The sequence below is a fragment of the Venturia canescens genome, chromosome 1, assembly GCF_019457755.1.
Source record: "Venturia canescens isolate UGA chromosome 1, ASM1945775v1, whole genome shotgun sequence".
NCBI classification, from domain to species: domain Eukaryota; kingdom Metazoa; phylum Arthropoda; class Insecta; order Hymenoptera; family Ichneumonidae; genus Venturia; species Venturia canescens.
Genome location: NC_057421.1, coordinates 6,271,673 through 6,286,961, shown reverse-complemented (window position 1 = coordinate 6,286,961; position 15,289 = coordinate 6,271,673). Strand labels below are relative to the sequence as shown.

The window sequence follows — 15,289 nt, the reverse complement described above, 5'->3', positions numbered from 1 at the left end:
CATGTTCATTCCTTTCCAGTTCTTTCGCTCGTGCGACAAACACGTGGCTGAAGAGTTAATTTTCGTATTAAACGTGAATTACTAATCAAAACATGTAAGTAATAACGTCAAAATATTGGGCGAATTTTATAAAATCGTTGGAACATAAGTGTCACCGAAATTTCACGAGTATTACGTACACCGGAATCCCACAAGCTTGGCGGCGGTTACTCGTTCCCCGGAACATTAATTCATCTTCGTTCAGTTGCTTCATCCGAGATTGTGTATTTTTGTGCGAAAGAACTGAAAACCGTTTACATTTGAAAGATATTCAATTATTTGTTACTCCAGTGCAATGTTTTTTTTTTATTACTCTTTCGAATGACGCCGCCATCATAATCAACAGTTGAACGTTATAGAACGAAGAAAATGCTGTTTTTCCATGTGCTTTGAATGTCATGACATTTCGCGAGTTTCGTTAGATCTCCAAACATGATGTTTCACTTTTTGAGGCCAGAATAATAAAGTTGAAATTTTTTATGTTTTTCAGAATGCCGCTCGCAAAAGACTTCCTTCATCCGAGTCCAGCGGAGGAAAAACGTAAACACAAACTGAAGCGATTGGTTCAAAAGCCTAACAGTTACTTCATGGATGTCAAATGTCCAGGATGTTACGCGATCAAGACCATTTTTTCGCATGCTCAACAAGGTGTTGAGTGCGACGGATGCCGTACGATTCTGTGTACATCGACGGGTGGCAAAGCTCGTCTCACCGAAGGTTGCTCGTTTAGGAGGAAAGTTCAATGCTAATTAAGGACGAATAAACAACCTAAAATTCTACATCTCCATTTTTATTCGGCAAATAAACACCTTTAAGATGTAAAAAGTAGCGATGGTCTTTTAAATAATTCCGTACCTACGTCCTCCGTATACTGATCTAGATGAATTCGCTCGATTCAAAAACAATGCAGCAGACTTGCCAAAAGGATCATTTTTTGATAATCGAGTAGTGGAGTAAGCCAAATTCAGTTGAAACTTTAATCATTTTCATAAAATTAATTATTTTATTTTTCATAGCGTAGAAGAATGTCTAATGAAATTGCACAATGCAATGCAACAGCGTTGTGGCAAAATTGATTAGTTTTATTATATAATTGATTAGTTTTTATTATAGTTATTTTACGTTGTTCATCTAATTTCTTATATATAAACTCAGAAAATAATTATTTTTTCATATTAAGGCAATTGAAATCTTAAGCTGCTTTTCTCTTTCAAATTTCGAGCTTACAAAACTTTCGAGTTATCAAGCTTTTTAATTAAGAAATTTGCCGTTGAATATTTTTATAAAAAAAATTTCAGAACTCTAAGCACCGAATTGAAGCTTCAGATTGCTTAATCGATTTCCAAATAGTTATTTTACTATTTATTCAATGATTGGCAGCCAATTTTACCAGGCAAGAAAGCGGGTAAATAATTAATTTCAAAAAACTGTATCGACCATAATTAAACAATTTGAAAAAATTCAAATGAAACTAAATTTGTCGTCTTTGAGACACTGGCTGAGCTCTACGATGAAAGTTTCAACTTGACATGGATTGCCACAAACCCGCTGTTGATAAAATTTTTTTAAATAAATGGCACTGGGAATAAAAATGATCGCGAAAAATGCAAAGACCATGTAACAATCGTGTTTAAGGTTTATCGCCAATACATTTCGTGACTTACTAAAAGTTCAATGTGATTTCATGTTGTGGAAAAATTTTATTGGATTTCCGATCGCAAGTCGCCGGGAATTAAATTCGAACATTATAAACTGCATTGTTTAAGAGAAAAACAAAAATCCACATTTTTGCTTTGTCTATAGTTCGATAATCGATGGTCGCACTCAGCATGCAATTTAGGGTGGCTGAGCATATTTTTGTGGAATCCAACTGATTTAGTAACTGATAAAAAGAATTGAAACATCCAAAAAACGGTGATCATGACGGTTGTTCTACTAAAAAAAAAAAAATTCAAAATTTTGATGATTCTTCAAGATGGTTGTCTCGCCCAAACATTTTATGATCGAACTCTCCATATGTAATGTGATGCACAACATTTCAAAAAGATTCACGCGTAATTCCAAATTTGGGATATCAAAAGTTGCATTTCGTGTATTGCTTCACTTGTGTATTGACAGAGAGCAGCAAAATATTTTACATATTCCGCAGTAATTTTAGAACTCTTCGACAGGTTCTTCTATTGATAATAACAATTTTCTTTTGATAATAAATAATGAACGTTTCAAGCTTTTACTTCCGGAGACATAGACATCAATACGAAGTAAATGTGTGCATGAGAAAAAAAACGTGGTTCAACATCACAGAAGTTATACATGCAACTTTTTAAAATTGATTGGAGAGTTAACTTTTGAACGCGGCTGTGGTGAGACCACTTCAATTTCGCGCACTCCATTATAGAAATTGGATTCAATTACATGAAAACTTTGCTTAACGCTGGAAATAACGAACCAAAGAGAAAAAAAATTGTTTGTCCGTAATTCATGACTTCAATCAAAGAAAAAAAAACGAAAATATTATTAACAAAATGGTAAATAAAAGTTTTTCAACATTGGATATTAATTTTTCTTGCATAACGACTTCGATTAGTCGATTTTCCCTCTCTCTTTCTCTCCTTCTTATTTCTCGTTTTACGTCTTGTGAGTTCACGTGGTGTTCGCTGTCCACCCCCCGTTACCTCAATCCTTTTTAATCCTTCCCTGGAAGTCAACTTCTCAGTCTTTTATGCGACTTGACACAAAGGATCGAATTTAGTCCTGTCAAGTTGATATACGGGAAAGTCTATTGATTGATCGTGATGCTAAAGTCATTTTGATAGAAAAGAAACGGAAATATATACAAAATTGTTGTCTCAATAAAAAGTCGTTTCCGAATGTACTTTTATATTTGAATTAGGAATTGTTTCATTGCTGCATTACCGCTTGAGTTTTAACCAACATGATCGATATAGCTTTGATGCAATTTTAAAGAGATCATGCTGCATGGTAAAAACAGTTGCGAAACATGATTTTGCGTATAATAAAAACAAAAGTAGTTGTCATTATTGTACGGTCTAGCTGAAATTGTATGGTTCATGTTTGTAGAATTGAAAGCCGAACACGCCTTGCTGCATTTCCATGTGCATTATCTGTGTGTCCATTTCATCATGTAAACACAAACATAACTACGTGTATGGACATACGATGTCCGTCTCGCTCTGCCCTCTACCGTTGTCCTCGCCCCCGGCCCCTTGAGCCCCGTCTTCTGTCACAGTGTACTCGTATATGCTCGCCGAGTTCGTCTCGTAACAGCTTTCACGTCAGGCTTTTTATCGTCGCATTTTTTTGTTTCGTTCACACTCAAATTTACACATACGAGAGTGTCTCATCAATTCAATTTCTTCGTACTCTCCCATTGTTTACAATTGGTTTGCGTCGTCTTTAAAGCAGTGATAAGGAAAAAAAGGAGAACAAAAAAGAAAGACAATCTTGAAGTCTCATAATAAATCTGCGGGCCATTTTCATGTGCGCGTTCGCGATGAAAACTGGTCTCGCCGATAATGTGATATATCTCCTTGTAACAGTCGTTTGTATACCGTACGTTCAATTTCATCTACGTGTTTCACCTGAGCTTTCAGTTCCAGTGGGATAATAATCGCGAGATATAATAATGCGTCGCGTACGTATAAGGTTGTCATCGGTACGAGCGTCGTGAGGGACGTTTCGTTTTGTTTTTTTTAATTTTTTGAAAATTTGTTTTCGTGTCTCGTGACTACCACTCCTAAAAAATCGTGCGTTTGTGGTCGTCGTTTCTCAAACGAAAAAAAGCTATTGGACTTTGCAGCGTGTTGGATTGTTTGTTAATTTTACCCGAGTCAAGTAAGTTCATGTCGTATTATTTTCGATACTACTTGTTTGTTCTACGATCTTGTATGCATTCGTACTTATCGCTGTACGTTTTACTATGTTTTGACATTTGCGCTCTTTCTCTCTCTCTCTCGCTCTCTTTCTTCCGCCGTCATTCTTATTTATTCATACGCACATATACGCATACGAGGATACACTAAGGACGAAAGTCGTGGATTTTTCGCACGGGAGCGATGAACACGCGTTCGTGTTTTCTATGTTTATACGTGAAGGGAACATGATCGCGCTCGGGGGGACCATGAGACTTCGTTTTTTTTCTTCGTTGTCTTATGCCCTTGTCCCCGCTCTCGAAATGATTCTTGTAGATTACACGGACAGAAATAGAGATCCCATGTGTGCGTGCATGTTTTTTTTCCGATGCCAGTAGAGGAGCTTATTCAAGCTTCTCCTGCGTAACTTTTTTCAATAATTCATTTAAGCCCGTGAAATATTGATTTCAAGGAGAAAACGAAAGTTTTTATTTTCTTTTCATCTCTTTTTTAAAATCACTCAAGTCTGAAAGTGAAAATTTTTACTGGACGATTTATTGCTTCGAGGTCACGAAATCCGTTTGTCTCATCTCGTTCGGATTTCCCACTTGCAAATCTTCTGCAGAGATGTCAGTGCTGTTTCATGTAGCACGGACCTAATTAGGCAGTTGAGCTCCTTTTGACAACACAGTGAAAGAGTGAGATAGAGAGGGAGGAACAAAATACGAACGTTTTGTTATTGCGAATATTCGCAAGAAGGGAGGACGCGACATCATTTGTTTTCCTGCCGAAACCGCGACTTCAAAAACCGATTAAAATTGACTTACGTGCCGATAATATTTGTTTGATAATAACGGCAATTATCAATGCTGACAGGATGATAATTGTTACTAAATGCATTGATATGTATGTTTACTAATGGTATATATGTGAAAATATACAAATTTTAGGGTCAAAGCAGAATATTTCATGATCCTGGCTCTTCAGCTTGCATAAGTCAAGTCTTGAATCTCTGGTAAGCTTGTCAATCTTTCTCTACGACCTTTGGAATGAATTTATTATCGCTTCACAATAAAATCATATATGACTTTGGAATCCAGAAGTATCTTTTATTTTATATTGTTTGTAAACAGTCAATGTCAATTCATATTTTTCCTATGTTTCATACAAACAGATCATAATGGAAAGTTCGGAGGAGCCAACTAGTTTACAATCTATTTGTCATTTGCGTGCCTCGGAACTATTTCCAAAACCAACGCATTTTGAGTGCGACGACGCAACATTGAGCATCCCGTTTACTCCACTCAGTGGCGAATCCGTTGTTGCTCTCGGAAGAACCTCCGATGGCATACTGGCACTTTCAAATTACAGACTCTACTTACAACTGAGTCAAGCCTGCTACAATATTCCGCTTGGACTTATCGAGCAGCTGGAAATCAAGGAAATATTTTATCTACACATAGGATGCAAAGACGCTCGATCTCTGAGGTAGTTTTTTTAAAGTATTCAAAAAACTATTGAAAAATTATGAATCCTAAGCCGACTGCAGAGATTGGGATGTTTTGATTCATACGACGATTCACAGTGTCGCATGTCAAATTGTTGGACAAAATTCAACACGCAAAGACAAGACTCACCTTTTGCGAATATCGAAATATACTTGATCGAATTTGATTTTCCATAGTGAATAAAATTTTTCTATTACGAATGAACAACTGAAATAGTCATTTACTTTTGTATCTAATTTATGAATCTTTGGGTGATTGGGTATTATCATTTTTTCTTTACTTCATTAATTGTTGATCGTCGGCCTTGAGTTTTTCTTTTGACGTGTGTTTGAAGTTCATAAAAAATTCGTACTTTTATAACGTGCTATATTTTTTAATTAAAGGATAATGTAACCAACAGAAAATCTTTGCATTTGTAAAGTGGATAGCAATATTGAAAATAAAGTTTAGCTCGATAAATGCAACATCCCAATCTCAGAACGATACAAATTTTGGGCTATTGGATTCTGATTTTTATTTTTTTCCTCAAATGCACAACACGCATTCAAAATTCATTTTCATTGATGACTTATATTGACAAAAATTAACGATAAAGGTAAAATGTTTGTAACAACGCACATCTTCATCGGAATTTATAAAGTCGTCCGTGTGCATCAATGATAAATAGTAAAAAGCGCTAATGCATGACGAGGGACAGTCAATAAAGTGAAAAAAATGATAAATACAGTGACAGTGTTTTAGAATACGGTACAAAAGTCTGGAACGTCGAGAAAAATGGAAAGAGTAAACAGAACGAAGTGAATGGATAAATATTATTGTTTTCGTACATTCATCATAACGAAGCTATTAAAATTCACAGCTGTGCATTCTCCACCAATGAGCACTGTGCGGAATGGTTCGCGAGACTGCACAAGGTGCCTTATCCTCACAAAAGTATCGAGGATATATTCGCATTTGGGTATTACGCGTGGTCCATAGAAGAAGTTAAGGACTATCCTAGGCTGGGAAAAGATAATGGCTCGTATCACGCGAGTTTTAATGCCGAGGTAATTAGTCAAAATTAACGAACCATTACGTAATCATACGATTGTTATACTTGTGTGAATTGTTTTGAAGTCTGCACTGTTCGAATGGAATCAAATATTTTTTTGTTCTTCAGTATAGTCGATAATGTTTCATTGATTTATTTGAAAATTTATGGACGATTTTTGAAAGCGAAAACTAGAAAATAGAAAATACAATTAGTTCTCCAAGATAAAGACTTTGAGTTTGTTTGCGTGCAAAAATTTATTGTCACTGTCATTAATGATGGAAACGTTGATCTCATGACATTGCAGGTTGAACGATTGGGATTCAATCTTCATGGTACTTGGCGCATAAGTCAAATAAACAAAGATTATTGCATTTGTCCTTCGTATCCGCCCCAACTTTTGGTACCGGCTTGCATTGACGATAAGAAACTCGGGGAAGTCGCGAAATTTCGAACTTCACGAAGAATGCCTGCTGTTGTATGGAGGTAAAGCGCACAAAACAACTTTTTCGTATATTCACTTCAAAATATCAAAATTTCCGTGATTTTATTGTCTAAAATCATTATTTTCAAATCAGACACGTGAACAACGGTGCTGTAATAGCCCGCAGCAGTCAACCCGAAGTTGGCTGGTTTGGCTGGCGAAGTCCCGAAGATGAAGACCTCCTTAAGGCTCTATCAGACGCATGTTCTTATGACACTGGTGGCGAGTCGATAATGACCGATGCGACGATCGGCAGCACCGATACCGTCGAAGATATTGTGGCGCCGAGCAAAACCAAAGTTCGTATTCACGTGTAATTTTTATCAAATTATCAATCAATTTGAAATCTCACAATAATTCAATGAAAAAATGGGGAGTTTCAAAATCTCCGGAATTCAAATCATTTCGACTTGTGCACTAATTGATGGTTTTTTTTCATTATAGAAAGTACTGATAATCGACGCGAGATCCTATACGACTGCTGTGGCGAACAGAGCACGTGGAGGTGGCTGCGAATGCCCCGATTATTATCCAAACTCCGAAATACAATTTATGAATCTTCCTAACATTCATTCGATACGAAAAAGTTTTCACGCTGTTAGACAACTTTGCGCATCGGATGTAGAACAGCCCAAGTAAGAAAGCGATACCGACTACATTTTTTCTGGGCATTACTTTTACACGGTCTAAATGATCCCTGGTTTTTTTACTACCTTGATAAGGGATTTTATCGAGACTTATTCTCGTAAATATCAGAGTCTCTCTGCGATACGACAATGAATTATAAATACTGAGGAACCAGCGGTTTCTTTCAATTCGAGCATTACTCTGAACAGAACAATGCAGTTGCGGTCTTTTATTTTTGGAGAAGCTTAGTATAAAAAGATCAGAATTGTCTTCGAAAATGGTTATTAGACGAAATTTATAAAATAATCTAAAAATCCTACTGGCTAATTATCGTTCAAAACGTTAGTGGGACCACAATTTTTTCGATTGAGATGTGCTTTAAAAAAATTATAAGCATATCAATGGAGTGACACGGTCAATGGTCACAAGTTTATAATTGTCGATGGAAACTGTTGCTTTTGTATACGCACATTATGAATCGTTGTCAATTAATTAACATTTCGGAGCACAAAATCCGTTTAATCTCTGAAAATTTAATCTCGTTCTCAACATTCAAGAATATGCAATCCCAAGCGAAGTATCAATCGCAAGAGCAAACAACGTGGAGGAGAAAAATGTTAAAATTTGGCTACGATTCAGACGAGTGTTGATTTGCCATTGGTTTATTTAATTGAGTCCCTCTTTCAGCTGGTTAAGTCTATTGGAAGGAACAAGATGGCTGCAACATATGTCGGACTTGTTAAGAGCGGCCGTGACCGTAGCGTCGGCGATCGAGAGAGACGGAAGACCTGTTCTCGTCCACTGCAGTGACGGTTGGGACAGAACACCGCAAATCGTCGCTCTCGCTCAGATATTGCTTGATCCGTATTATCGCACGATGGAGGTAAGAAGGCCGCAGAATAAAAATAGTAAAAAAACCGCAATACATAGCATCGGTTAATCGGTAGGGGGTGGATCAATCGATATTGCGATGGTGTTATTATCGTTCGCGACAATTTTAAATCTATCCACTTATTCGACGCTTCAACGGCTTCTAGGGCTTTCAAATTCTTTGCGAGAGAGAGTGGTTAGACTTTGGACACAAATTCGCCGACCGTTGCGGTCAGACCGTCGGTTACGAAGATCCGAACGAACGATGTCCCGTATTTCTTCAATGGCTCGATTGCGTCCATCAGCTTATCCTGCAATTCAAATGCAGTTTTCAAATGTCATCGGCATACATTGTTAGTAGTTCATTATTTCGAAATAATTTAAGGATTTACGATTATAATATTCTCACGTGCTTCTTTGATGCAATCGCTCATTTGTTTTTTCATTTATTCATTCATTTTCTGTTCACTTCCAGGTCAAACTCGCTCAACATACATACTCCCAGCTCTTTGGCACTTTTCTGTGCAACACTCGACAAGAAAGATTGCAATTAAAAATTCGCGATCGTACATTCTCCGTTTGGCGTTTTCTCAATTCAAACACGTTCATAAATCATCTCTATTCACCGTCGAAAAATAAGGTGAGATTTCACTATTATCGAGATTCATATACTTGGAGATACGGGAATCGAGTTTATTTTGTAACGTACCTTTGGATATATAAATTGCTGAAACTTACCATTATCGATTATTCTCCAACGACAAATACCTTCGAATTGAACCTATTTCAATCTCAGTAGAAAATGACGCGCCTGTTTTTGTAAGAGGATAAGGAAGTGTATCAAAAACCTTAAAGTATTGAAAAACGATTTTCAAGATACATGAAGATTTCCTGAAATTTCAAGCCTCGTTCAACTTTGTATTGCACAAAAATAGAAATAGATCTTAGCGTGTGAAACCGATGGCAGTTCTCGGTGCAGTATTTTTTTAATTACAGGCGTCTGAGTACTGCAATCTCATCGTATATTAAAACCTCCGCATGCATTTATCCAGGAATCATTTAAAAATGCAATGTTGAGACTTTGTCAATGATTCGAAACGAAAACATGATAAGCGTGGAATTTTTTTATCGCTCATAATTGACGTCGAGAAATGTAATCTTTTTGAATGTTTATACGTTTCTCAACAAAGAATTTTTCATTTTTTCTTCTTTTCAATAAGCTCTATATTTTTAAATAACCGATTAATGCATAAACTTCATTGTCTCGCTAGGTTTTATGGCCGAGTTGCAACGTACGCGATCTCGTTTTATGGTCCGAGGTTTATCTCGGATCTTTGGAAGTATCGCAAAAGAATCCGAGTGAAAAACAGAGAGTATCAATTATTGATACGGATAGTTGTGATAACGAGGAGCCACAAGGACAAATGACAAAAACGCGTTCCTATGGCGACCTCATCCACGCCCAAGATCACGTGGCTCATCTGCATCGTAGACTCAGCGATCCCAGTATTTCAATTGAAAAGTACGAAAAAAATGACGATTTTATACCGTATTAATGAATATTTTAAAAAATTTAAGCATCCGATTAATGAGAGAATTTATTATGGTTATTTTTAGAAAATTCGACTCGATTACTCTCGAGAACGAATCCGAAAAGACTGAAACAAATGGCACGGACGACGAGAACAAGGTCCAACTTGTAACCGATACTTGTGTGCCGGAGACTGAGGTGAGGGTTAACGGTTACAACGCCAATCAGTTGTCGAGCGAATCAACGGCAAATCCATCTGTGGACAGTTCTACGGATACTCTTATACCGACTAGCGAGCCGGCCAACGTTACCGTAAATGGCGAAACCGAATCGTGAGTATTTTTCCTTCTGGTTATCTCTTTATGGAATTTCCAAGTATTTGCGGATTGTTCCTTTCTCTCGAGCGGATCGTGGATTAGTAAGGTTACGATGTGGGGCATCGAAGAGTATCTCGAAAACCACATTGAAAAGACTGGAGTAAAAAATTCCAAAAGAGAGAATAAAAAGTGTTTGAAATTTGTGGAACAACTTTGTTTTCACTTTCCGACATGTTCGTGGGATTTAATTGGTCTTATTCGTTGATTCACAGACTACAAAATGTTCCGCATGAAGAATCAGTTGATTCTGGATCCACCTGGATCGATGGTGGGCTCGCATTGGGTCGTCCACCGTGCACGTGCAATAGTTCGCAACAGGAAGGCAGCAGTGATATAAGTGACTCGAGTATCCCGTTGATGTCACAAACACCGAGCAGCGCCTGTCCAGCATCGCCTATGCACCACGAAATCTTTGCGGAAAATCCCGACAGACTCGATGACGTTGACGGTTTGCCGGTCATACATTGCGACGTACAATTGAGGGTACAACAAATAATCTCCGAGCACAAGGTACCTCTTTTTACCTTTCTCCCGAATTTTCTTTCCCCGTAACCTCCACTCTTTCGATGTTCTGTCGTTCTTTCGTCGAAACGAAAACCAAATTGTTACGAGGTCTTCCGGCGTTTGTCGTGGTTCAAATGACATTTAGACTAGGCATGTATGCAAGAATTCGTGAGTGTGTTCCCCATGGAAGACAATAATATGGAAAATATTTACAGAATTTATCTTTCATTCAAAAAAATGATGAAATCACAGAGAAATCGAGAACAATTTTTCATTATCCTACGGTGCTTCGGATGTATTGAAAGTTAACTGTTTCGTCTAAAAATTTTCCATGGGGATTACTCATCTCCGTTGGCTGCTGTCCGATCGTATCCTCCTTGATACTCTACTGGCTACTCGCTTGATAACGAAAAAATCATTTACAATAAAACAAACAAAAAACAGTACTCCATTAACGATAATGTTTGTGATTTTTTCTCGTAGTTATTAATAGATATTAATGACGATTTGTGTGGTAACGATGAGCCCTGTGCAATCGAAACTCTCGTGTCTTATAAACCCCTTAATTATCGTGGCTCATTTGACTTTCCTCAAATCTGTGGTAGATCGCATGTATGGAGATTGAGCAGGACAGAGAGCTACAACAAATTTCGAATATCCACGGGCGAAAAGCCATTTCTGCGATGGCTCACATTTTTGTCGGAAGTACGTATTACGAGCGTTTGAACAAAAAGGAATAGCTTAACGGCGCAGAAAACCAAATGAAAATACCAAGATTGAGGCTTTAAGCGAAAGTTTTAACAGACAGAGACAAACGAAAAGATAAACGTCGAGCTCCTTTGAAGTCGAGTAGCCTGTTCTGAGATGCGACTCGCGAATCTAGTCCTCGTACATCCCTAGATAAGAGAAATAATACGAATTAGATAAACGATGTGAGATTAGAACAGACCAGACTCAAGTATATCAAGTTTATTGTGCATTTCTCGAGTTGACAACGAGGCGTACTCAACTTTTCGAAACGTTCGTTTTTATTTGAATTCAGCTCAAAGAAGAGGCGCTGAAAAAGGAGCTGCATACGACACGACTGGCTCTGATAAAGCAAGTTTGCAATCATAACGCAGACAATGATCGCATCGACGATATCGTGAGTATCGATTTTAAAAAATCAATTCATGCTGCACACTCTTTTTCGTGATATCCTGAGAGCGAGGAAACAAAAATTGCAAGTTGCTAAAAATCGTAGTTATCGTTAAAACGATTTGAATTATGTAATTCGAGAGATCACGATTGACTCGATTGAATCTCCAATAGAATTTCCATTCAGCCAGCCCTTCGTTTCCTTCTCTTTTGCGGTAACAGGAGCAGTAAAACAAACAACAAAACGATTGCATGCTCACGACACGACGTTTACCAATCGTACTAAATTTTCCTTCAAATGTGTTTCGACCTTTACTAATTTTGGTGTTTTTTAAAAGTCACATTTTCCACATTCATAAATGTGTTTATATGAAGAATTTATTTGCGTTATTTACACGCATGTTCGAGCAGATGTGCACAATGCGAGGCTCACTTCCTGGTTGACGTAACGAAATCATTAAAAAACTGTGCACTTCATTTCCAGGGTTCTCTGCCGGATTCCGTAGGTAGCGCCGGTGATCACGGCGAGTCCGTACCTTCGGACATGTCGTGGGAGGCTGTCGAGGAATTGGGTCCAGCTCCGACTCTGTGGGTGCCGGATCATGCCGTCAATCGATGTATGGGCTGTAACACAGAATTCTGGCTGGGAAGGCGCAAGCACCACTGCAGGTAGGGAACGGAGCTGACTCAGTTTCAATTTTTATTTGGAAATGAGAGAAAAATAACTGAGAAGCACATTTTTCACGAGATATCGCGCGTGCCTGTGCCCATTGTGGTTGTAAAGACGAGTTGATCGTGATTAAAGTCATAAAATTGAATTGTTAATGAGAATAGAACGATTCACAAGCCTTGGTTATGGATTCGTCGTTTTTAATGTGCGATAGAAGTGAATGCACTATTATTGAGCGGTAAGAAAACAACGATCGCATGAGTTTCAACGATGTGCGAAGAGATAAAAAAGCTTGGTAATGACGCTTTGTCACCGCAGTTGTGAATTCGTACCCGACCGGTAAATCCAGAACGAAAGAAAGACGAAGATAATAAATCGAATAAAACGTGTTTCAGGTGTTGCGGTAAAATCTTTTGCGCCGATTGTTCCGAGCATTCGACGCCTCTGCCAAGTGAGCAGCTCTACAACCCCGTGAGAGTGTGCAGCGATTGTTTTTCTCGTCTGCATCATCACACTAGTCCGTGTCAATGCAGCATCCGTCATCACGTAACCAAATATACCGAAAATGATTTGGAGATAACCGGCGCTCTCGACAACGCTCCGTTGATTTGTTCGAGGCCAAAAATAGCACTGGCCAGTAAAGAGAGCGGATGCGGGGAGGCGTCGATGCAGGCGACACAACAGAAAAGACCTCAACCCTCGCCGGAAGCGAGTGTTGTCAATTGAATAACTCGTTGAAAAACCCACTAAAAGCAGAAGGAATAAAAAAAAAAAAAAACAAAGGAATCACGAAACATCACATTCACGAGATATTAATCGTTTGACGACGTGCTAAATCATCACCTTCGAAACCACCAGCGTCGGGGAGGGAAGGTATACGTCGGTTGCGGATTTATACATAATTTATAAGCGAGGAACATATACAGTATACATATTGATAAAAGAAAAAACAAAAACAAGGAAATACACGATAAAAACTCGTACATTCAACCACACGCAGAGAAAGAAACACACGATTATGTGTACACTAGATCCTCATAGCGTATGTATATATATGTATGTATAAATATATGTATATACATATATATTTATATGTATATATATATATGTATATATATATCTATTTATATATTGTATATGTATCGTATTCGCGAAAATCGCGTTAGATTCTGGAATAAGCGATCTAATATTTATTGATAGTTTAACGATTTGTACGACGATGTGTATAGAGAGGTCGCGGTGGATTACGAGGAGGAACGAGATATATCAGTATACGAGGTTGTACATAACACACCTTGAGCGTTCATCCTCAAGCCCCCCTGTTGCGGTTGAAAAATAATGCAATAGGGGCGATGAATTAAATACGAAAGAAGAAGCAGAAGAATATGGAGATGAAGATCACACGTAGAGTTAAAGAACTTTATCTCGTTGAAGGGTACGACGATCGTAAAACCATGGTAAATGGGCATGAACGTTGAGAGGGAATTAACGTTGCACACCGGTTGAGCACGTTTTTGTTTTAGATAGGCTGTGACAGATTACTCTTTTCCGAGTACGTAAAAAAGAAGAAAATCATTTGGAAGGGCATGGATTTATTATTATTATTATGATTACGATTATTATGATTATTATTATTATTGATCGTTGTAAATTTGTTGCTCCTCCGCTCAGGCCCAGAGCTTGATTAGAATTTGATAAATGAATCGAAAGGAAATTAAATTAGAGAACGAGACAAAAAACGTAAATATGTTCATGGTCTGAAAATTTATGCTGGTAAAGGAATCTGGGTAATGTGAAAAATGTTTTTGCGTTGCTTCATCGAGTAACTGAGTCACCAAAATTTTTCAGAGTCTCTCTCTCTCTCTCTCTCGTTCTCTCTATCTTTCTCTCTCTATGTGTTTGTCGAGAATCTCCGGTACTCAAGGGTACTAAGGAATGAAATCGTGGTCTCGATCGAAACAGTAAAAATTCGAGAAACGCCAGCTCCTTTAACCACAGGTATATAACATAATATGACAATGCTTTGTCACTTTGCTGAAAATCGCGGGAACAGCGTGTGTATCTGTACGAGGGGTTGGGGGGAAACATGAATCGGAGAGAAAATTTCGGATTGAGGAGAAACGTACGAGTGTGGTACTCTAGCTAAATTCAAAGAGGGTTGTAAACGAGAGGAAAACCGCTCGATAGCGCGAATTGTATATAATGTAATCAACGACATGGAAATTGTCACACGGAGCCGAGACCAAAAAAAGAAAAATCAGTTAATCCCTGACTAACCATATGTAGTTAAAAGGGAGATATGGCGGATATTTTTGTGTTTTGCGCTGGCACGAATCATCGAAAAAGAGAGAAATTATCTTTTTTTCAAAGATTTTTGTTTCTTTTCTTTTGCTATCGATTCAGGACGTGTAAACAGCGCACGTCACGCATCGATGGAATGAATAAAGTGAAATCGTTATTATTGTCCTAACATTATTCATCTTATTTCTACTTTACCTTGCAGTACTACTAGATATTTCAATCCTTCACCCCATCGTCGTTCGTCTAAGAGATTATCAATATTTTTTTACTCATATTTTCAAGAAAAATACATTTTTAAGATCACTTTTCTTTGACTGTTATGCTGCAGAGGTATCATAG

General features: G+C 37.8%; 1 protein-coding gene across 3 annotated transcripts; it reads left to right on the top strand.

Annotated features, from left to right (window-relative positions):
- Positions 1-3,283: 3,283 nt before the first annotated feature.
- Positions 3,284-15,119, top strand: LOC122418911 (myotubularin-related protein 3). Of its 3 annotated transcripts, none has more exons than XM_043433035.1 (16): positions 3,284-3,894; positions 4,862-4,926; positions 5,086-5,399; positions 6,279-6,465; positions 6,757-6,935; positions 7,028-7,232; positions 7,378-7,568; positions 8,248-8,443; positions 8,598-8,783; positions 8,906-9,070; positions 9,702-9,952; positions 10,048-10,293; positions 10,551-10,848; positions 11,885-11,986; positions 12,464-12,648; positions 13,045-15,119. In XM_043433035.1, exons 3-16 carry the CDS (start codon positions 5,092-5,094, stop codon positions 13,373-13,375), a joined length of 3,030 nt encoding a protein of 1,009 aa, XP_043288970.1. In that variant the 5' UTR covers positions 3,284-3,894; positions 4,862-4,926; positions 5,086-5,091; the 3' UTR covers positions 13,376-15,119. The 3 variants fall into 3 exon arrangements, with proteins under 3 accessions (XP_043288970.1, XP_043288972.1, XP_043288971.1); XM_043433037.1 differs by lacking the exon at positions 13,045-15,119 and adding an exon at positions 11,448-11,547 and having other exon boundaries at positions 12,464-12,602; XM_043433036.1 differs by lacking the exon at positions 11,885-11,986.
- The last annotated feature ends 170 nt before the right edge of the window (positions 15,120-15,289 follow it).

Excerpts from the sequence above, each read along its gene's own strand:
- LOC122418911 (XM_043433035.1), top strand. The coding sequence starts at position 5,092 with ATGGAAAGTTCGGAGGAGCCAACTAGTTTACAATCTATTTGTCATTTG. Across the intron at positions 8,784-8,905 it reads AAATGTCATCGGCATACATT|GTCAAACTCGCTCAACATAC; the intron begins GTTAGTAGTTCA and ends GTTCACTTCCAG. Across the intron at positions 11,987-12,463 it reads ATGATCGCATCGACGATATC|GGTTCTCTGCCGGATTCCGT; the intron begins GTGAGTATCGAT and ends CTTCATTTCCAG.